At 34.6% G+C, this 23,001-nt stretch overlaps 2 protein-coding genes across 3 annotated transcripts; one reads left to right on the top strand and one right to left on the bottom strand.

The window, feature by feature from the left end:
* Positions 1-7,671: 7,671 nt before the first annotated feature.
* Positions 7,672-13,453, top strand: LOC108366587 (venom carboxylesterase-6-like). The gene is made up of 7 exons (XM_017621040.1): positions 7,672-7,866; positions 7,965-8,108; positions 11,081-11,234; positions 11,352-11,537; positions 11,609-12,171; positions 12,263-12,558; positions 13,075-13,453. Exons 1-7 carry the CDS (start codon positions 7,672-7,674, stop codon positions 13,244-13,246), a joined length of 1,710 nt encoding a protein of 569 aa, XP_017476529.1. The 3' UTR covers positions 13,247-13,453.
* Positions 13,454-16,565: 3,112 nt separating this feature from the next.
* On the bottom strand, positions 16,566-22,858 carry LOC108366577 (venom carboxylesterase-6-like). 2 transcript variants are annotated; one of them, XM_017621031.1, is made up of 7 exons: positions 22,628-22,858; positions 22,394-22,537; positions 19,915-20,068; positions 19,628-19,813; positions 18,993-19,558; positions 18,634-18,933; positions 16,566-16,788 (listed from the first exon to the last, which is right to left on the bottom strand). In XM_017621031.1, the coding sequence occupies exons 1-6, from the start codon at positions 22,820-22,822 to the stop codon at positions 18,634-18,636; spliced, it is 1,545 nt and encodes a 514-aa protein (XP_017476520.1). In that variant the 5' UTR covers positions 22,823-22,858; the 3' UTR covers positions 16,566-16,788. The 2 variants fall into 2 exon arrangements, with proteins under 2 accessions (XP_017476520.1, XP_017476509.1); XM_017621020.1 differs by having other exon boundaries at positions 16,570-16,788; positions 18,638-18,933.
* Between the last annotated feature and the right edge of the window lie 143 nt (positions 22,859-23,001).

Raw genomic sequence — 23,001 nt, 5'->3', positions numbered from 1 at the left:
TATAGAATTTGTTCGTAGCCACCAAGGTACATTGAACAGGTAGTATCAGTAGAGCAGCTGATTTGATTTATTTTCAAATTATTTGGTCTCGAAAATGTCAAATATTTTTAATTTTTTCTCACAAAAATTCTGAATTGTTAAAATCCATTTGCATGTGAAACCTTTTTCCATACAAAACAAGCGATTGAATAGCAGCTTTTGGAACGTTCGCCCAACTCAGCAGCACAACCGCTGATTACTGGCCCTTGTAAAGGATGGATCAATGCTTCGAGAAGCAAACAAATTTACTAGGAAAGAAAGTTGCAACAATTTTTATTTTTTCCAATTTCAATTTTTTATTTTTTATAATTTTTTGTATTTCACATGGCACGCTTTGATTTAGAAGAAAAAATTCAGAACAGTTGTTGACACTTTCGATACCAGAAGCAACAACAAAATACACGCAAATGTTGTTTTTGCCCTACTGATACTACCTGTTTAATGTGCCTTGGTAGCCACTTAGGCAGCAGAACTATTTATGTCACATCAGAAATATATAGGGTGATACAAGTTTGATACAGATCATTGAAAGCAATTAAATATTTGTGATATGTTACTGTTTCTTTTTTAATTCTTTTAGAAAATTGGTGCTACAGGTTTTGGCAACCAAACCTGTTATGAAAATCGTTGTTCCCAGCAAGAGGTACATTTCGTGCATTGCTTGATTTTTCGGTCAACAGAACGGGCCATCTGAGTTGTTAGGTGCAGAAGTTCAAAGAAACTGGGTAGGTGCAAAACGTGATGACACCCGTCTTTCTTCGTACAGGTCGTTCGGCCGAAAATATTACTGTTGTGGAACACAATGTGGACCAGGCCGCGACTAACTTAATTCGTGATCGTGTACAGCAATTTAACCTTTCGTTCAGCGCCGTTCAGCAGATTTTAACAAAGGGCATATGTTTACACGCCTACAAAATGCAATTGACACAGGAACTGAAGCTTTGAGAGCATTCGTAGCGCCGTATATTTACCAAGCAGTTGATGCCGAGTTTTCAAATCACCTAAACCGATGCGTTAGCAAGCAGCACTAGGGCATTTGGGGTACTCAAAATCCACGAGTCATTGTTTGTTGTGGTTGCTGGGCTGCGGAGTCATCTCTTACTTCCTCTAAAATTCAAAATTTATTTAATTAAAAACGGCATCTTTCAATTTATTAATTTTTTTGCTTTGATTATGACGATATTTGTGCTCATTACATACTTAAATGTTTTATACACATAATCCCACAATTTCATGCGTTCCGTATTCCATGCGTTGTCAACTTGAAATGGTTCCGTATCATTAACGATGGACAAAGAGTCACAAAAACCTTGTTTCTCAAACAATGCCTTAGTGCAGTTCTGAATTTTTTTTTTTAAACACTTCAAATTCCCTGAAAACAAGAAAAAAGATACCTTTTAAATACATACATACATCTTTAAAGGCAACAGAAAAAAGTTTGTAAATTATTGTTTTATAACTATTATAACTATTATTCCTATTATGTTCCTATTATTATATTTCACTCTTGATTAACTTAACCCTTGTGTGGAAACCTGAAAACTGCACCGCATAATATAAACCTAAGTGCGGGCGTAACTATGAGCATTTTTTATTTCATTCAGGGTATGCAATTATATTTGTATGTACATATGTATATAGTTCATTCAATTCTGATATAATAGAGTACATGTTAGATTACAAAATATCGTTGATCTTTTCGCAATTTGCTTTGGTGAAAAATATATAAAACTCGGTAGCATTAATCATTTGTTTAAATTAATCGATTACTTGTGTCTAATTAATGATTTAATTGTATCGGAGTTCTGTGTTTCATTAATCGATTATTAATCGAATCAAAGAGCCATAAGAACTGTTCAACTTCAGGGCATACAATGGTGTAAATAGTTGTGCATGTAAGCCCATTGCCACGGCTACAAAACTAAGGGCTGGCTACAAAAACAAAAGCAATGTCTGGTTATGGCTACCTCCCAGTTAATTACACATGTTTAATAGCAAAAATGTTCAACAGCTAGTTTCTGACAAATTATTTAATCATTCCATTTTTTTTATTTTTTAATAAAAAAATTTAAAAAAATCGAACTTTAGCAGAAGAAAAATTTAAAAACTAACAAGTTTTGTGCCAAATTTTTGCATTTGTGCTAGAGCTTGTTCTGTTGTAAAAAAAAAAAACTCAAGTTACTAATGAAGGAAAGCGAGGGATTAAAAGTAAAGAGTGGTCGAATGAAAATGCGCCAAGATTTTTTGTATGAAAAATGAGCAGGAAAGAAAGTTACTCATACGTCACGTACACCTGAATAACATGCCATACGACCCGTGTGCTGACTGCCTTACGCACGCTCGCGATCACATATCACATATTGTCACGCACATTCACATATTGTTTTTGTATTTTGGCTCATGTTTACGCACATTCGCGAAGCTATATATTATCTCGATAGCAAATATTTTTAACCAATTATGCGGGGAAACCAATTAACCGGGTTTGATTATGCGGGAAAATTTATATGAATACTTTTTTTATACAATATTTTTTTTTTTTCCCGATAAAAAGATTTAAATAAGCTGGTAAATAAATAACCCGTGTTATGAAAATATTTGAGGGAAATAGTCACCGCAGGTTCTGCAAAGTAATTCCTTTGTATAAATTCTGTTTGCGGCTCATTTGCTAAAAGTGTACCATTCCATGCACTTTAGAGGTGATTATTGCCAGTTTATGTGCAAAAGTTTATTATTTTATAATATTGTTTATATTTTACTTATTTATTTTTTTTTTTTTTTTAGTTATTTAAAGACATTTCTCTATCTCTCTGAAAATGTACCGTTGTTAAATTGCGCTACAGGTTTAAGCTTTCTGCAATTCGCTAACCAAACAGCAATGTGCTTATTTGTAAATACGTACGTACATATGTTTCCGGAATGTTCCATTAAAGCGAAGAAATTTTGTTCTTAGTTTAGCATAACATAAAAATAAACAAAGCTGAATAAATATGAAAGTAGACAAGATACCAAACCATTATCTTTACCACTTGTCTGCTAGTACCATATTTTTTTTCTTTCGAGAAATAGGCCTAAACAGATAGAATAATTACGGTTCTTATGCAATTAGTGATGGGGATAATTAATATTAGCGGTTTATTTGAGGAAGATTATTTCGCGAGCAAACATTCTTCTGCTAGCTGGAAGCTAAACAAGGCTAAAGCTGCCTGACTGTACAATGGCAAATGAAGAATAGAAGTTTGCGCTATGCTTTCTAAAAAATGTTATTCGCGGAATATTTGTAAAGCAAAAACCTTTTATAACCGAGCTCATTTGCGCACAAGGTAATTAAATATAACTAAGTAAATACGAGCGCTGAGAAAGTCCTTACATTACACACTAGCGTTGCCAAATGTACCGTATTTACCCAGACGTCCCATATTTTGCATTAAATTTGAAATGTTCCGCCGGGACAAGATTTTTCTCGAATTTTGGACTATTTCATCATTAATTTAAATCTGTAAACTTCTACTCAACATGGTCATGCTTTAACGCGGCTATTGTGAGCAGGTCATTAGCAAGCATTTATTGCATGCAACTCTGTAAGAGAAATATAGCTAAAAATGACCGTTGATTTTTAATTTTTTTTTTTTGTGGTGGGTGTTGCGAATTTTCCTCCATATAACGCATGAACAAACTGACTTCTATATGGAAGAAAATGAGCAATACCCTTCACAAAAAAAAAAAAAAATTCTCAGAAATCCATGGTAATTTTTAGCGACTTTAAACTTGCACTTTGTTGTACTAGAATTGAATGGGCTATAAAACCACGTACTCGAAAAATTTCTAGGAAATCCAAATAAAAAAATTAAAAAACTTTGATGAACATTTTTTTAAATTCCATTATTTAGTTTTTGTGAACAGTACAAACTTTAAAAGTTTTATTTATGTGGTATCTGATACAGATCAAATTATGCGTTTGGTCTGTAAGGCTGGATAAAAAAAAATCTGGCAACACTAACATATGCATGTGTACAAAGCTTGGTTTCATCCGAACCTCGAGACTTCTTTAAGGTTTTATGTTAAAAACACGCCATGCTTGAATTATGTTTACCCGAAAAATTGTTGCCCGTCCAGTTTCTCTTCGGATTGTACCTAGCAGGGATGCCAACTCATTTCACCCCTCTCCCCGTTAACAGCCGCGAAATTCCCGGATTTTCGGCGAAATTCCCCGCACTGGCATGATTCCATTAAAAATTGCTTGAATTTATTTACGAATGTACTTACAGTATTTAAATTTTAAAAATTTTTATTTTCTTTACTGAAACTTTTTTGGTCCAATATAAAAAAATAGCTACTAAGCAGCGCACTAAAACTAAAAAAAAATGGGTATACACATATGGAAGGTGTCACGTCCTCTTTTCCAATTGCTCCAATTTTTCTCCAATAGTATGCGATTGACTTCGTATATCGCAATGCCAAACACTTTCAGAGATATGCAGTATGAAAAATTCGGTTTGTATGGGAGGTGCCACGCCCCTTTATATATCGAAATTTCTTTTAGCCTAAAACCATCCTTAGGACGTGTGCGGCAGGTATTCGAAATTTCAAAAAAAATCGATTCAGCTGTTCTCGAGCTTTGCGAACACAAAAAAACGGCTTTCAAAATATATATGTATTAGTATATATTTTATAACATACGCCACTTAAGTCAAAGTAAAAAACTTTGGGCAAAACTGACAAAAATTCAGTAAATTAAAAAAATCATCAAAATTTTCAAACTTATACTCGTAATTTTTAGAAGCCAACTAATTTTTTTATTATTTAATTTATTATTAAGGTAAGGTAAAAGGTAGCCATTCCCCGATTCCCCGCAACGAGAAAATCTCCCTGCAAATCGGGGAATTCGGGGGGAGTAGTGGAATGCTTAGGTAAGGTTAGGTTAAGAAAGCGCACACAAACGACTCGCACTCCCACTCGGAGGCAAACTTGCCCATTGTGAATGCCCCCTATGAGGCATATCCTTCTAACCAGCCCGTCGATAGGGAGGGGGCAAAAGGGGTGAATCCCCCCGGGCCCGGGCTTCTTAAGGGGCCCGAAATATCAAAACCATAACTTGTTACTATTTTCTACAATGTAATTGCTCCTTCGTTATAGGCTTTTATTATAAATATTATAAATATTATAAATATATTCCGTTTCGTGCTGGTTACTTCTGGCCCTATAAATAAAAGAAATTGATCATATGGACCAAAACGCGTACTGTTTCAATACGTTTTGGGTCACAGCTGTAGGTCGTTTCGGAAGTAAATATCCCAGATATTGAGGTTTTTCGCGGTTAAGTACACGAAAACGGCTTTAGTGGCCATTTAGTACTATTCTTACCCTTCAAATTGCGCCTTCGAGTGGTGCTTTACAAATTTACCTTCAGAAATTATGACCATTGGAAGGTGATATAATGAGTTAGAAAGCAAATGCTGGGTTTGGCGATGTTAGATTCGAGGACGCGGCAATTTAAGTGGCCGTAATTCTCGAAGGAGAAATGGTATTTTGAAGGAGAAAAAAATAGCACAAAATACTTGAAATATTTCTAATAGATTTTTGCTAATTAACCAGAAAATCTCTTCTTCTTTTTTGAAGTAATAAAATTGTAGCGTTTTTTATTTTTCTACATACGTAATTTTTATTTTCTGAGCCTATTTAACTATGGGTTAACTATTACGTTAAATAGCTTACAATGTTGCTGAGCCCTATTTCTAACTAAATAAAAAATAATTTTACGTGAAAATTCAATCATAAAAAGACTTACGTTACAAATAGTTTTGCACCGAAACACACATGACTAATGAGGAGTCCCTATAGGAAACTGCAAATTCCGCGCCAAAAAACTTGTTGATATTTTGGACATTACCGCAGAAAATAATGCCGACTTTATTTTCATTAAGAAAGTTAATAACTGATTATTACACAAGGCAATCGAAGAGAAGCAAGTATAACGCAAAAAATTGTGACCTTTAAATATAAACAACCCTTGATTTCATGTTGTGCTTTTTTAATTTTCATTAATTTAAAGGTGTCTCAGGATTAAGTGAATTTTTATGTTTGAGAGAAGGAGATTCGTATTAATGTTTCGTTTTCGGCGCTTTTGGATGCTTTTAGTTTTATACACTTTATATAGAGGGGCCCTTGATTTTTTTAGACCCAAGCCCGAGTTTTCTCTCGACTGCCCTGCTTCTGACCGCTGTTGTTCCATATTGTCAGTATAGTGTCTGCTAAATCACTTACTACTCCGGATGAAGCTGAGCTGAGCTCCGATATTTTCACTTCCGCTATTGCGAACAAACTATTGAAAAAGTTGGATCCCAAATGGTTGAGACGTGTTGTCTGGAAAGCTAGTCATTGACAAAAATAATGTGGTGGGAAGCTTGTTGGTATACGCCATCGATGGATCATTGGCGCCCTGTATTGATACCGGTAGAGCCCTTAATTCAGGTTTTCTTAGCGTCTCTTACTGAGTCTCGGCCATAAAGATGTTGTGATTAAATTTTTACAGCGACACTTTTTATGCTAAAACAGTTAATTGATAGAATTAGGAAAAGAAAAACATTTTTCCATCGATAAATTAGGGCAACCCTAATAGTTAAGCAAATATTTTCGGTATCCAACTATATAAAAACTTAAACACGAGTAAAAGCAAATATTTGCTGTCTCATTTTCACCTTCTTCAAATATTTTAATTCAAACTCAAATTTCACTTTCGCCTTTGGTATAAAAAAGTAAATAAATATTTGGCGTTTAGTGTCCAACCGAGCTTTTTTCCTAATTTGTTGTTAGGGTCTTGAAATTAAAACACAAACTGATGGAATTTGAGATTAACACCGACTTCGAACGATAGGTGGTTTCTTATGAGATGCTTTTTTCTTGATAGAACCACACTGGTAGATTTGTCTTTGCTTGGCCATTGGCGAACGCTATATCAAAAAACAAAAACTTTTGGATGCTACTCAGATCAGGAATGGAATCTGGGACTACCAAGTATTAGTACGCACCTTTAACTATACAGCTACGCTAAATATTTCACGTGAATTTACGACCTTGAAAAGCAATCGTAAAATTTTATGGGAAGTACACGAATAGCGTAAATTGAAGCGACGAAAAACAGAACGCTTAAGCAATGGGGTAAACTTAAACGAAGGTTAAAACTACACAATAAACAGTATGAAGAAGTACCTACTACGTAAAATTTAAAATTTATTCGACTGTCTGAAAATTACACCCTTAACAGAGCTGAGGATTCCACCTTGGATCACATAATGGCACACAAAACCAAAATAGAATTATAACATCCAGCTTAAGATTAGCTTTGTCTTTAGAACTAGCATTTTGTGTAATTATACGCGTAATATGTTTAACAGAATCTTCGAATAAGGTGGCGCAAATATGTATACATATTTCAAGGGGGATACATACGTTCGTGTACTGAGTGTAAATTTATGCGTTTCGTAATTTTACTTGTTTAGGTGAATACCCTAACAATAAATTGCTATTCATTTAAATCAGCATTTATTCCACTGCCAACTGATATAAAAGCTTGTCTGAGTAGAGGCACGACGACGAGTTATAGCTGAGGTTTTTCAAAGAGTGCTTCTCAAAATGCGTAAACGTCTTATTGTAATCTTAGTAGTTTATTTAAATTTTGCTAATACACAAGCAGACGCGCCGCAAGTTTGCATCGACTCGCTGGGATGTATTGAGGGCATTTATAAAACGGGGAACGAGGTAGCAAAATATGAAGCCTTCTATGGTGTGCCATATGCCAAGCCGCCGATCGGTGACTTACGTTTTAAGGTAAAGAGAAAAAAACAGAGCACGGAAATATTCCTTAAAATATGGGAAAATAGTTACAAATGTTAATGGTTTCGTTAATATGTATTCTTATGTAATAGAATCCCCAACCAGTTGAGCCGTGGAACGGCACCTTCTCAGCAACAGAGCCGCATACAGAATGTTTACAAAGGAATTACTTCGCATCACCTTTTACCACGTCGGGCGTAGAAGACTGCCTTTATTTGAATGTGTATCGTCCTGCGGTGAGTAGTTTTTTTTTGTTTTTAATTTAACTTCGTTCATCCCACGAATATTTAGTAGAACTTAATTGTAATACTAGTATATAGTAAATATTATTTCTTTTTATGATTTCGTTAAAAAGCTTCGAAGTGTTATTTAGTATCCAGAATTTGAAAACTTATAGTAAATTTATAAGAACTAAGAGTGTCAGCTACTATCGAAATTCGACCGTATTTCTAGGAGGGTTTTAAACAATTTATTTGCGATACAGTTTTATGAGTGACTTTTGAAAAACTATTCGTATAAATCATCGTATTCGTATCCGTATTAATCTTTGTTTTCGTATTCGCCCTTTTTTCGTATTCATCTTCGGTTGGTCTTCGCACTCGTGTTTGGATTCGTTGTAGTCGTCGTCCACGTATTATCCTTCACATTTGTTTTCGCGGTCGTATTCGTATTAATCTTTGTCCTAATACTCGTCTTCATAGTCGTGTTCGCCTTCGTTTTCGTCTCCGTAATTACCTTCGCATTCGTGATCGAATTCTTCCCCATAATCGACAATCGCTGCTAGTCGTTAAATTTGTACACGTGTTCGCCTTCGCATCCGCCATTACATTCGTGTTCGTTTGGGACTTTGAAGAAAAAAAAAACATTCAAAAAACCTCAACAACTCTCGTCATCTACAGGAAAATACCTTACGACTTGTTGTTTTGGTTTAAAAATTGGTCCGACAAACGAAGATGCCACAATTCAATTTTTTGTTTAACAAAATTCAATCATTAAATTCGCTCAATTAAATACTTAACTGCAACCACTAAAAGCAGAACAGTAATCAGTGTTGCCAGAACTTTCTGGACCAACCGGCTAAATTAGCAAAAGATAAACCGACTAAAAACGGCTAAAATCTTTCTAAATCACAAGTAGAAAGACTACTTCTTGAAGACAAGTAGCAAATTTAAGCTGAAAAAAATTTTGCCAACAAGAATTTGCAATTAGGAAAAACATATGATTGTGGCACATGGTTAGATTTTTTTGTCGACGATAATTTGAATAAACAAATTGGTTAAATTTAAAAATTTACAAACTTCAGCGATTTTAAAATGAAAAATTAAAGTAAATACTTTTTTACTTAATTAATTTAGTTAATTCCAATGATTTGAAAGGTACTCGGCTGAAAAAAAACTGTACATATCGGAATGCAATCTCAACCAGAGTCGATATAGGAAAGACGGACTAACAAGAAATATACATATGTATCCAATTTTTTGCCCCTTGAAATGCAACCGTGGACACTAGCTGACAAAAAAAACTTTGCAAATTCCTGCAAATTTGCGTTCGTGCAGAAATTTGCAAGTTTCTCTACTTGAGAGAGAAATTGGGAGCATCTTTTCTTCTTGCTGAATTTTCGACGAACTTCGTTAACTCGATATACATCGATAGTTCGATAATTCTCGATAACTCGACAAATTTAAAAAATGTTATGAATTTAGGTAACTCTTACATTCCAGTTAGTCGATAAATTTCAATCGTTTTATAGATATCAAAACTCGGTAAATTAAAAAAACAGAAAATTCAAATAACTCGATAAAAGATACTTTCTCCACACATTTCGATATGCATCGACAAGTTACTTGTAAGTGTGTTACTGGTAACTTGATAAACTTCGATAAATAGTGATAACTCGATAAACTTATAAAATTCGATTCGATAAATCGACTAATTTCGATAACTAACAAAGTTTGGTTGAAAAAACTCCATGTGTTGGGGGAATAAATTACGATAAATTACGTCAGCCCGATAAACTTCGATTACTCTAAACATTTCGATGACTCGATAAATTTTTATGTCAGTAATCGGTATCGGTATCGGTATTGAACAGCTTGCAACGACAAGGATGTACAATTACGGACACTTTTAAACGAAGATTTTGGCCGTAATTTTCAACCAATTTTGAAACCATACAAACTCTCTTCTACTACAGAAAAATATATTTCCAATGCTTTTCTTCATTTCTAAATCAATCCAGTAGAATAGCTCCGACATACACCCCGATTCACCTGAATAGGACAGTTTAGTTAGATACATAAATAGGTTAGGTTGAAAGTTAAACATTAATTTCATTCCATTTTATTCCTTTTGAGAGGCCCAGTACATAACTTTTTCATAATCACTCCTGGAATCGATCCGCACTATTTCAGGAATGAGCCCGAACTAGTTACAAAATTGTGCTGAATAAGTCATGAGGTGGTTCGGAAAAAGTCGTCGAAAAGCTTGATCTTGAACAAGTATTGAAAATGTCCTGAAATGCTCCTGAATTAGTCACAAATTTATCCAGACCCACTCCCGAAATATTACTGAAATAGTCTCGAAATGAGCCTGAAATATTGGTGAATTATCCTAAAATGGTAGTGAACAAGTCCCGAAGTGAGCCCGAACTAGTCCCTTTATAGTTCTGAACTAGTCTCAAATGGTACATCCATCTTGTCAACTTAAGTCTAATGCCCCAGCTCTTCCCTATTAATTTCCGACAGATCCAGATCACAGCCCTAGCCTTTTAAATATTCAGGTGTAGGTTCTGTGAGAACCTGTCCTCAAGGATGACTCCCAGATATTTGACTTCTTTACAGAAGTGATTTTTGTCTCCCCGAAAGAATGGTTCTGGCAAATTCTTAGGTTAGAAATACTTAGGGCTTTCAAACCTACCTCTAATTAGGATGGCAATGACGTTCACGTAGCTCTCACGAGTCATAATTGTTAACAATTATTCTAAAATTTCGAATGTTGAACTCTAACACTACTCTTAAATCCTCTAATAAATACTGAAGAGGTCGTAGAAGAAATCCTTAAATAAATTCTATTGAGTTAACGCGAAAACTGAAGACACAGGCACTAAAATTAAGCGCTTCTGTCCAACACATGTGAACTTTCGCTTGTATGAGACGATGTTATAACAATTATATGGTTACTTGTTTTAATGAGAGTTTTCTACCTGCAGCAACGTTCTGATGAAAACCTACCCGTCTTGTTTTTTATACACGGCGGTGGATTCTTTTTTGGCAATCCGAATCCTTCATTCAATGGTCCTCAATATTTTATGGATACGAGCGAGGTCATACTGGTGATACCTGCCTATCGTTTGGGTCCATTCGGTGAGTATTGAGTATTGTTTATTTACTCAGCGATCGATAGAGAGATAAGCTTAGTTTTACGTTGTTTCGCTAAAAAAAAAAAGAACTGTATTCCATGTGTAAACAAAACTTTTTTAGGTTTTCTAAGTACCGGTGATGAGCACATGACTGGCAATTTTGGATTAAAGGATCAAAATTTAGCTTTGAAATGGGTGCAATCGTACATATCCGCATTCGGTGGTGATCCTTCGCGTGTTACTATTTTCGGCCATAGTGTTGGCGGTGTATCAGTCCATTTACATATGCTAAGCTCCGCCTCAAAAGGTAAGATTTTTGTTGCTGCATTACTGATAATAATAATAATAATAATAATAAAATATTGGGTCCATCCAAAGGTTTGTTTCGCAATGCGATTCCAGTTAGTGGGGTTGGAGGTACACAATTTATCGCACCAATTGACCAAAAGGCACAAACTATTAAATTTGCCACAGCGGCAGGAATAAGCAACGCTACCAATATGTCTTCCATAGAACTTGTCGATGCTCTACGCAGTTTAGAAGCAGAGCAATTGGTACTAGCTTCCGATGCCTTGAAAACTTGGTATGCTTACCCTTTTGCAAATTTTCGACTCACCATTGAAGAGGAATCATGGCCAGAGCCATTTTTAACCACCAACGTGCGTGAATTACTCGATAAAGATCCACCCAAGACAGTGCCATGGATTGCAGGTAATGCACCCACGAAAGGTGAAGGCCTGACCATAGCTCTAAGACTTGCTGGTAATTTGTCTTTGCAAGCTGAGTTCAACGAAAACTTTGATGAATTATTAAAGGTGATATTGGAGTTGCCTGCCACAGAAAATTCGGAGGAGGTCAACGATGTTGTAGAACGTTTAGTGACAGAATATATGGGTGGAGTTCACTCGTTGAATAACGACACACTGGATGGCTTCTTAGAGGTATGTATGTATGTTGCTAATGAGAGTATATTTTTAATGATTTTGTTGGAACAAATATTTATGTATGTACTTACTAAGTACTTCCCCTTAGCTTTTGGGTGATGATAACTTTTATTATCCTGCATATAAAACAATTGCCGATAATGTGGAAGCCACTAATGGAGGGCAAATTCCAACAGGATATATGCAGTTCAATTATCATGGTCCTTATTCGTACACTGAATTTTTTTCGGGCAGCACGAAAGACTTTGGTACCGCACACTATGACGACACTTTATTTCTTTTTGGTATGGAACTATTAGCACCGCTTGGATATTCCAAATCGTCGCCAGAGGCAGCGCTAGTAAAGCGTTATGTGGGTATTTATGTGGAGTTCGCTAAAACCGGGTGAGTTTATCGATTGTCACATGATAAAGTGTTATTTGGTGAGCTTGGATTTGTTAAATTTTTGCAAACCTATGTCTAAAAATCTCAAAATCATCCCGCTGTTTGCTAAATTCGGACAGTATATAGTATGTATGTACACTGGGGATGGTTCTGAATTTGTGTAGAAGAATTAAGGAAAGCTTGTGAGTTTCTCGTCTAGCGACTGCAGCCAGAGTGGTAGTAACGGGGAGCACGTAGATTATTGAACGCTCTCCTAATGTCACCGTAGCCTAACTTAACCTATAGTGAAGTACTTATTAACGGAGTATCACTCGTAGAATAAAATGAGTTTTGCTGAAAAAATAGATACAAACCCTAGAAAAGAAATGTCCTGTGAAATAAAGTGAGAATATTGTCCGTAATTTTAATTACTCTAGCGGCTGCTTAGTAGTTATCGTTTTTGTTGGCACTAAAAGCTTAATATTTTTAATACATATTTTTTACACACAATAAAATACTTTTTTCTTTTTCTTTTAGAAATGTTGAAGTCTTCAATAAAACACAGTCCTGCACTAAGACATTGTTTGAAAAACAAGGTTTTTGTGATTACTTGTCCATCGTTAATGATACGGAACCATTTCAAGTTGACAACGCATGGAATACGGAACGCATGAAATTGTGGGATTATGTGTACAAAACATTTTTCTAATTTGAAATCATTACAAATTTTGCATACATAAAACAAATTGTGCCATCATTCATCACAAAGTAAATTTTATTTGTAAATAAATAATATATAAATTCACCTAAACGCGTAAAAGCCTCATATCCACGTAAAGCTCGTAAAATTGTTTAATTTTGTATGGAAAACCGGTTTATTTACGAGGTTTACACAGTTACAAGGCATTTATGCATTTATATGAATACCCTAAATAATGTTAAATGTGTTTTGATTTATACGAAATCAGGAAATGATGTAATTTGATTATAAATACATATCGCATGCTTAATACTATACAGAATAATTTCAAAATTTGACGCTTGTGGGAAAACACAATCAGAGTTTGATCAATTCATATAGTTGGTATACAAAAAGACAGATGGAAACTCATATATCTTAGCCAAGTTTGGGAAGTTTAGTCATCTGGTAGGCTGAAGGAATTCTCCTCAACAAGCTAATCTATTAATTGAATGATGAAAACTTCAAAAACTTAGATATATATGTACATACAGTGACGAACACAAGTATTAGCACAGTGAATTTTTCGCAATATATGCAAAGTTTTTTATTCTAATTTATTTTCGACAGTTTTTTATAAAAACATAGTTCATACTACACCAAGAAACATGAAAGTAAAATCTCTAAACTTTGCGCAAAACTCAGGAAAATTCAATAAATTTGCATCCTAATTTGCTTTTCAGTTTTTTTTTAAGTATGCAATTTTATAGCCCATTCTATTTTAACAAAGTGCAAGTTAGAAGTTTCTAGAAAATCGCGTTGATTTTTGGCAATTTTTTTTGTGGAAGGTGTTGCTCATTTTCTCCATACAAAATATAATTGCCGAATTGCTCTTTGTTATACTAAAATTAACTGGGCTATAAAACCGCATACTTAGCTCTACCAGCTTTGTTGTTGTTGTTTTCAGCCGGTGTCAGTTAGGCGGTGGGACATCGCTGCCGTCGTCATCAACTAGGGGCTCGGATTCATCTTCTCATTACGTTCAGCGCTTCTAACATTAATAAAAGTGGGAACGTTTTCTCTCTATAATTTAACTACCTTCTGGAAATCTTTCGTAAGTCGCCTAGCTTTCTGGTAAAATTTCTTGTCCGTCAGTAACATTTTTTATATCGAAAAATATATCTCGCTTCTTTCTTTAGCTCCCTATATCTACTTACATAGCTCGCGTTGCGTCCTAATGTAGCGTGGCTCTGTAGGCGGCATCGTTTTTTTCTCTGGCCTTCGTGACATTCCTCAGCGTACCAGTTGTTCTCTCTTGTTTTGTTATTGGCGTACCGATACCACCTTATTGAATACGCTTTGACCTACTTCTCTTCACTCTGCTCGCATATATCAGTTTGTTGAAGCGTGCTCTCTGAGGGCAGGTGCGGGACTCGATTGCCAAGTAAATCGGCCATCAGTTGTGATTTCTGGTGGTAAGAGGAAGTTATGAAATAGTATTAGATATGTACTATATGTAGGTATGGCGATATGTTTCGGAAACTTTTCTGTTTTTGGTAAGCGCTTACTATTTGTATCGATGGAGTAACGCATTACAATTCGCCTCAAGACAATATTAGCGCGGATTTTCAGATGAGATGAAGAGTGCCAATATGTAGTTGCATATATCTTAAAACAAAAAAAAAAAAAAAAACAGTATAAAACACGCTTACCGAACTTCCTCAGCCACACGCATTCGCGTCCCCAATCGGCATTTCCTTGGCCAACAGTGGGCACCCAGCAAAAAATCGGTAATCGCTTTTAGTGGTAACGTGTTCTAGAAGGCATAGCGTTATAATGCCTTCGAATTTTTTCGCTTCTTTTATGCATTGCCGGTAATGCAAAGTAGAATGTCCAACAATATTTTATTTATTTCGCTTCTTTGTTTGATTTCGGGGAATGCAAAGTAGAATGTCCTATAATATTTCTTTTTTAATTCGTTTCTTTGCTTCATTTCCGGAAATGCAAAGTAGAATGTCCTACAATATTTTATTTGTCTCGCTTCTTTGCTTCATTTCAGGGAATGCAAAGTAGAATGTCCTACAATATTTTTTTTTTATTTCGCTTCTTTGCTTCATTTCGGAGAATGCAAAGTAGAATGCTGCATCGTAGTCAGCTGAAAAATAGAATGAATACCCAAAAATTCTTTTTCTACCGTTACTTTCTGTGGAAATTTGTCTCGCATAAAAATCATGTTTTGCTTTGTTCAATTTGCAGCGAAGTTGAAGTCAGTCAATGAAGTGAAGTACAAGAGTGAGGAAGTACAATTTTAAGCTTAGTTAAATATGCATGTATGTACATACCGATTTTTAAGAAAATCTAAATACCTAAATAAATACATATGTATGTATAAAAGCTGATTTATAAAAATTTTAATTAATTTTAATCTTTTAAGACATTTTCTGATTTCAATTTAATATAAATAAGTATGTACTTATCTAGGCATTCTACATTAGTTTCTCTGTAAGGCATTCTTTGTTCGCTTCTCTGGATTCTGTTTATCCATGCGTTCTCCCTTCGTTTGAAGGTAATGCTGCGGGTAAGGGCTTACCTCCAATGACATGCCCATGTTAAAATAAGGCCTTCTTGAAGCGAAAGGGTAAGCGATTCCCATCGCCTAGCTCGTTTCCACTTTCGTTTCTGTGGTAATCGTGTTTTTTGCTGGGCATGCACATGCGCTCCCGGTTGTATGGCTTAAATTTTTCAATTAACTCTCGCTTTCAAATTGCCACTAATCGCGCCGGTATCACGCCAACTTTCCACTTCGTCGATGGTTTAATTTCAAATCCCTAATTTACTGGTCTTCACTATGCAAATCAACATCAAAGAATGTGGATAAAGGCCGTTAACTGTTTAACCATATTTTTTTCATTTTGAGTATTAAAGCGCAGTGTTTGGGATTTCACATCCTCCCACTCAGGCAGATAAATTGCATAAATTTATTGTTTTACAGAGGCTCGAAAATGTCTTAAAACCCGTTTTTCGCCACCTTTAAACATAAGTTGCTCAAAAACTGTCAGATTCGGATTCTAAGGGAAAAATGCTATAGGAGTCGGCTACGATTTTTTACTCAACAGAATTTTGTTGGGCAGTGTAATTATCATCTTTGATCGAAAAAATAAAAATCAAGTAATAATAATTTCCTCTGAGCGAAAAAATAAAACTCAAATATTAATTATTGCTTTTAATCTTAATTGATTAAACTCCAAAAATAAAAAAATCCTTATAAATTCCAGTAGGACGTACGAGCACAAATACGTGATTATAACCTGTTGATTTTTTTGGTTAATATTTGAAAAATAATGATTATTCTCTTAATAATATGTATATAAGATATTTATTTGTATTACATATTTACATCTTAATACAGTGTTTTGTATACATAATCCCACAATTTCATGCGTTCCGTATTCCATGCGTTGTCGACCTGAAATGGATCGGTTTCCTTGACGATGGACAAATAATCACAAAAACCTTGTTTTTCAAATGAATCCTTACTGCAGGGCTGCATTTTTTGGAAGACTTCAACATTTCTGAAAAGAAACATATATATATGGATGGTTAATCCAAGTAAAATAGCCTAAAACCTCCATCACACTACAAGCAGCGGTCAAAGCATTTAGGCAAAAAGTGACAATTTTCAAACTCCTTTTTTGAAATTCAAGTATAGCGTCTCAAATCATCCCCATACATATACCGAAGTCCAGATTAACTAAAGTCTTTGGTGCCATAGTGTAACGAATCCTGTTTTTATCAACTTGACCCCAAACAGAACATTTCGAAAAACTAACCAAGGTAATGCAACGGAAAAGGAAAAAAATATTGCCACACTGAGAAAAAATGAACCATATCCTCTCTGTGTCAAGCTAAAACATAAATGATTATGCGCCATTTATTGATTTATTTTTGTAGACTATTTTGTTTGAATACGATTTCGTTCTGCACTTCACAGACGCTTTTTCCAAATTAAGAAAATCTAAAAAAAATTAAAATTATATGTTCCGCTAAATGTGATTTGAAGCTGGACACTCCTGACATCAACACATGGAAGCAAGCATCTCTGCGCACTCAGCTGCTTGTCACAATATGTGAGTGTCTTTTCAACGCCAAATCACGCGATTGGTACATTCGTACAGATTGGTTTTTGGTACCTACAGAGTGGTGTAATTTGGAAATTTTTTATTGGGCTGAACTGATTTTTGATGAAAATTTCTAGGCAACTCCATTCTGTGATCGATTAAACAAACTTATGTTTAAGTTAAACAAAAAAATTGTTTTAAAAATACTTTTTCTGTTCAAAAATTTCTAATTCGCTAACATGAAAAAACCAAAAATAACACTGCTTGAAATATTCACGTTATTTTTTCGTATGCTGGATTTCCGCTAGGCATTATACGGCAAAAATGACAAATTACAAAGTCGGGCACTAAAAAATAATCGTGTTATTATGTTAAAGAAGGCATTAAGTTCATTTCCATATGGCATTTTTTTAAATGGCATACATTTTTTCTAATTCCAATGCTTAGTGGAAATCCGGTATTAGTGTGGGCTTGAAACAGTAGCCAGATTTGCCACTGGGAAAAACTTCAAGTTTCCAGCGCGCCATTACCGAAAGTTTTTATTGTTTTAAGAAGAAAAATAAATATATTTGTAATTTAATTTATTGGAAACTTATTACTAAAAGATGAACAGAATAACGGTAAGACCACCTTGTCAGCAGATATTTCAATTAGTCTTTCGAAATACGGAAAAGAGCTTTCAAGGTAGTTAATAAATTTGACTCATTATTGAAACTTATACATAGGCAATCATAAACTCGCTGAAATATAGCAGATCAAAGTCAAAATTTTGCCCAATTAATGCGATTTTTGAAAAAAAAATTTAATTTTTTCGAATCTTGGTTGCGACCTCTAAATATTTTTTCTTAATTTTTAAATTTTCGCATACGCCGTTATTTTGTACGCAGAACAAAATACAGGACTAGATATTGATATTTTTAAGGAACACCCTAGTGTACAAGTTAAATTTTTTAGCCGATGTCCTTCTTACTCTAGAGAGGAACGCCACTGATGTGCCCCTAATTTGGATTAGAGTGGAAAAGCTGGTACAAAAAATACTAAATTTATTTGGCCCTAGTTTGAATGCTTCTTTTGATACTATTTAAGCGTCATAAAAATATTCAAAGGATAAGTCGGGATCTTATGGATCGGCCAAGTTAACCTAATCTGACAAACATATATATGTATGTATGCCTCATAAATGAAAGCTAAATTATTACACTACGAACATCTTTGCACTGCACCTTGTATGGATTCGGCTCAGCTAAATGCTAACGAATAATTTCCCTTAACACATAGTTATTAGAAGCTCTTACGTACTCACCCGAATTTGGCAAATTCCACATACAGACCCACATATCGCTTTACCAACTCAGCGTCCGCCGACGATTTTGAATATCCAAGTGGTGCTATTAGTGGCATACCAAAAAGAAACAAGGTGTCATCAACGTGTATCGCACCAAAGTCTTTCGTATTGCCCGAAAAAAATGTAGAATGTGTATAAGGTCCCTGATAATTGAACTTGATTATCCCTGTAGGGGACTGTGTTTCGTCACTAGATTTCACATTGTTGACAATTGCTTTGTATAATGGATAATGAAAGTTGAAATCACCTAAAAGCTAAGCGTAGAAAAACACTTTGCCAACTATGTCATTTCAAATTGACTGTACTTCGTTACCTCTAAGAAACCATCCAATGTTTCGTTATTCAACATACGTACTCCACCCATATATTCTGCCACTAAACGTTCTACTACATCGTTGACCTTTTCTGGGTTACGTTCCACAGCGGATAAATCTGTTGCTTGCTTAAATAATTCATCGAAATTCCCGTTGAACTCAGCTTGCAAAGCTGGATCTCCAGTGAGTTTTAGTACTGCGATTACACCCTCACCTTTGGCTGGCATAACACCCGAAATCCATGGCACCGTCTGGGGCGGCTCTTTATCGAGTAATTCACGCACGCTGGTTGTTAAAAATGGCTCCGGCCATGATGCCTTTTCAATGGTGGGTCGAAAATGTGTCAAAGGATAAACGTACCAAGTTTTCAAGGCATCGGAAGCTTGCAACAATTGTTCTGCTGGTAAATTGCGCAAAGCATCGACAAGTTCTATAGAAGGCATATTGGAAGCGTTGGTTATTCCTGCAGCTGTGGAAAATTTAATAATTTGCGCCTTTGGGTCGATCGGTTCCGCAAATGCTGTATTTGCAACGCCACTAATTGGCACCGCATTGCGAAATAAGCCTTCGAATTCACCGAATAAATATTGCCTCATAGAATTATTATCATTAAAGCAACAAAAAAAAATCATACCTTTTGAGGCGGAGCTTAGCATATGTAAATGCGCCGATACTCCGCCAGCACTATGGCCAAAAATAGTAACGCGCGATGGATCACCACCGAATGCGGATATGTACGATTGCACCCATTTCAAAGCTAAATTTTGATCCTTTAATCCGAAATTGCCAGTCATGTGCTCATCACCGCTACTTAGGAAACCTAGACAAATTTTTAAATTGAAATTGAGAAATAGGTGGCAACCTTTATTGTAGTACGAAACATTAAAATTCCGCATACAATTTGCAGAAATACATACTTACCGAACGGACCCAAGCGGTAGGCAGGCATCACCAATATGACCTCGTTCGTATCCATAAAATATTCAGGACCAAAAAATAGAGGATTCGGAGATCCACAAAAAAATCCACCGCCGTGTATATAAAACAAAACTGGTAGATTTTCAGCAGAACGTTGCTGTGAATAAAAATTTATTTTCAATCAATGTGTCCTTGCGAAAAGCCATATGTGTGAGGTACATAGCTAAAGTTCTTTAAAATTCTAGTTACATATGACGCAGGATAGGAAAAATTATAATAAATCTAAAATTTGAACAGCCAAATTTAAAAATATTTTCAGAAAATGAGGCTCCCTAAATATGCTTAAAGTATACGTATGTATGTGTGTATGTATGTATGTAAATACATAATAATATAATGTAGGCAAAGTAACGACTTTCTGCTGGAAATTATACATACAGTGACTCAAACAAATGACCACGTTTTAATTTTTTATAATATTCATAATGTTTTTCCTGCTAAATTGTTTTGTTATTTTTCTATAAAAATACCAACCAAGCTTTAACCAAATACAAATAACTCACAGTTTCAAACTTTATACAAAATTTAGGAAAAATCAACAAATTTTCATCAAAATTTCAACTGGTCATTTGTTTGAGTAACTGTATCTACAATCCACGTATTACCTCGAGTCTAAATATCTTTCTTCTTTCTTGTCTTTGTTTACAGTGCCGAGTTTGAAAACTGAGTTTCCATTTTTTATTTTTGTTTCAAGTCTCAAAGTGTAAGAAGAGATCAGTTAGATGATTGCGCCTTAACTTTTTTTCAAATGTCGAAAATAGAATGTTCTAGAAATATGCCCATATACATACATACATATGTACATCACTTTGCAACAGGCCAGATAGTTTCTGAGAAATTAAGTAATCATTCCAGATTTTTTGTTTTTTGATAGAAAAAATATAAAAAAAACAAACTTTAGCATGGACAATACTAAAAAAAAATTGTTTCTGTGTACTACTTTTTTTTGTGTTAAAGCCTGGTCTCTTACAAAAAAAGCAAGCTACTAATGAAGAAAATCGATGGATAAATAAAAAAGGAATGAGTGGTAAAATAAAATACGCAAGAATTTTTTTTTATGAAAAATGCAGGGCTTCGGAGCAAAGGTTTTTTTTCATCGCGCCCTAACCGCCAAAAATCAAAGGCGAATTTTTTTTTTTAATTTTTCCTAGGTCCTCTAGGAGCACTTCTACATCCAAAAGAAAAAAAAAATCCAAGTGAATTTAATTTTTCTTTAAGGAGCTAAGGAGCAATTGAATTTTTTTTTGCTCTTTGCTCCAGTTAAAATCCTTTGCTTCTTAGAATCCAATATCATTTCTACGAAAACTTGGTTTTTGTTTTAAACTTGTTTAAGCGCCTTGGGCGACCTCTAAATATTTTTTGATTTGAAAATAAAAAAAAAACAGGGGTAAAATTTTTTTTGGTATAAAACAGTAATAGGGGGTGGGAGCATTAAAATTCCTACTTTACTCTTTTTTTTTACCACCCTAATGAACACACATTTGTGAAGCCGTGTCAAATAAAACAAATACGGTCTCATATTATAATTTCGTCGTCACAAAAAAAAAATTTTTTGCAAAATTTCAGCCCTCTTCATTTTCAGTTAGCGTTCGAGAATTTTCAATGAATAAATTTTTATCCGCCACTTTTTTTAAAACAATTAAATATAGAAAATAAACAAGTAATTTAAAAAAAATTAAGACAAGCTTTGGTCAAGCGGGCAAAATTTTTAAGGAGTTATTCACTTTCATGTAATTAGTATACGTTTTAAATATGAACCAAATCGGACCATAAATAGGGGTTTTCAAAATATCTCGACTCTTGCGCCATCTTATATTAAATTTTACACACAAAAAAATCAATATACCTTTTCGCGAAATCATGGGCCGAATATAGTAAAACTGCGTTTTTATTTTTTCTCTCTGATGGCAGGATTTTTTTAAAGGATATAATTACTTCCAAGAACTTTAAAAAAATTAAGTCAGTTCAGTGTACACAACAGTATGTGTATCAAATTAAAGAGAAAATTCTATTAAATTTCAAAGTCCCTTTAAAAAGAATTCTGACGTCAGAGATAAAAGTCTTACTATATTTAGCCCACAGTTGCCTGCGAAGATTTATTGTTTTTTTTTTTATTATTTTTTTTTTGTCGCACGGTGTAAAATGTATACGTAAGTTTGAATTAGCTAGGACTTGCTGTTGTTGTTTAGCAATTTTTTCCCAGTGTTAGTCATTTTCTTCTATAAAAAATATGTTCGAAAAATTTTTTTTTAATATGGAAAAAATTGATACGTATGTGTTTTTATAGATTTATTATTATAAGATTTCGAATCTGAAATTCTGAAGTTTAAAAAATTTGGAAATACTAAAAACGCAAATTTACTGCAACTGAGTCCCGACCGCGTTGTGTTTATTTAAGAAATATTTTTCAGAAAATACTCACCGCAGGACGATACAAATTCAAATAAAGACAGTCTTCTTCGCCCATCGTAGAAATAGGAGTTGCGAAGTAATTCCTTTGAATACATTCTGTATGCGGTTCTTTTGCTGGCAGTTTGTCGTGCCAAGGCTCAATCGGAACGGGGTTCTACATACATATGTATATACAAGTAAAACATAAGCACTTTTATAAAATAAATCTTCTATACTTCGTAGAAAGCCTCTATGTTTTTCTTACTTTAAATCTTAATTCCCCAATAGGCGGCTGGGCATAGGGCACACCCAAGAAGGCTTCATATTTTTCCACTTCGTTGCCTGGTTGATAAATGCCCTCAATACATCCTAATGTGTCGATGCAAACTTCCGGTGCGTTTGCTTTTGTGTTAGCAAAATTCAAATAAAATATTAAAATTACAATAAGCCGATTGTACATTTTGATAAAAACGCTTTATGGGGAATTCATTTATAATCGATCGTACCGATATTCACACATGCTTTTATACACTTCCAAACGTATGTATGTATGTAGGTAATTGTTGCCAGTGGCTTGCGTGCGTGGAATGAAGTGCAACAAACGTTTATTATACTTAGTAATTATTTTTTATAATATGT

This window comes from Rhagoletis zephyria, unplaced genomic scaffold, assembly GCF_001687245.7.
Source record: "Rhagoletis zephyria isolate East Lansing unplaced genomic scaffold, Rhagoletis_zephyria_1.1 Rzeph_scaffold_00040, whole genome shotgun sequence".
In the NCBI taxonomy this organism is placed as follows: Eukaryota; Metazoa; Arthropoda; class Insecta; order Diptera; family Tephritidae; genus Rhagoletis; species Rhagoletis zephyria.
This window is presented reverse-complemented; position numbering and strand designations above follow the sequence as displayed.

What these genes read in the sequence shown, in the direction of transcription:
- LOC108366577 (XM_017621020.1), bottom strand. Translation starts at nt 22,822, where the DNA reads ATGTACAATCGGCTTATTGTAATTTTAATATTTTATTTGAATTTTGCT. An exon ending in CTACCGCTTGGGTCCGTTCG is followed by an intron (nt 19,814 to 19,914) that starts GTAAGTATGTAT and finishes AAATTTGTCTAG; the next exon opens with GTTTCCTAAGTAGCGGTGAT. An exon ending in GCTAAGCTCCGCCTCAAAAG is followed by an intron (nt 19,559 to 19,627) that starts GTATGATTTTTT and finishes GTGAATTCGAAG; the next exon opens with GCTTATTTCGCAATGCGGTG.
- LOC108366587 (XM_017621040.1), top strand. Translation starts at nt 7,672, where the DNA reads ATGCGTAAACGTCTTATTGTAATCTTAGTAGTTTATTTAAATTTTGCT. An exon ending in TCGGTGACTTACGTTTTAAG is followed by an intron (nt 7,867 to 7,964) that starts GTAAAGAGAAAA and finishes CTTATGTAATAG; the next exon opens with AATCCCCAACCAGTTGAGCC. An exon ending in CTATCGTTTGGGTCCATTCG is followed by an intron (nt 11,235 to 11,351) that starts GTGAGTATTGAG and finishes AAACTTTTTTAG; the next exon opens with GTTTTCTAAGTACCGGTGAT.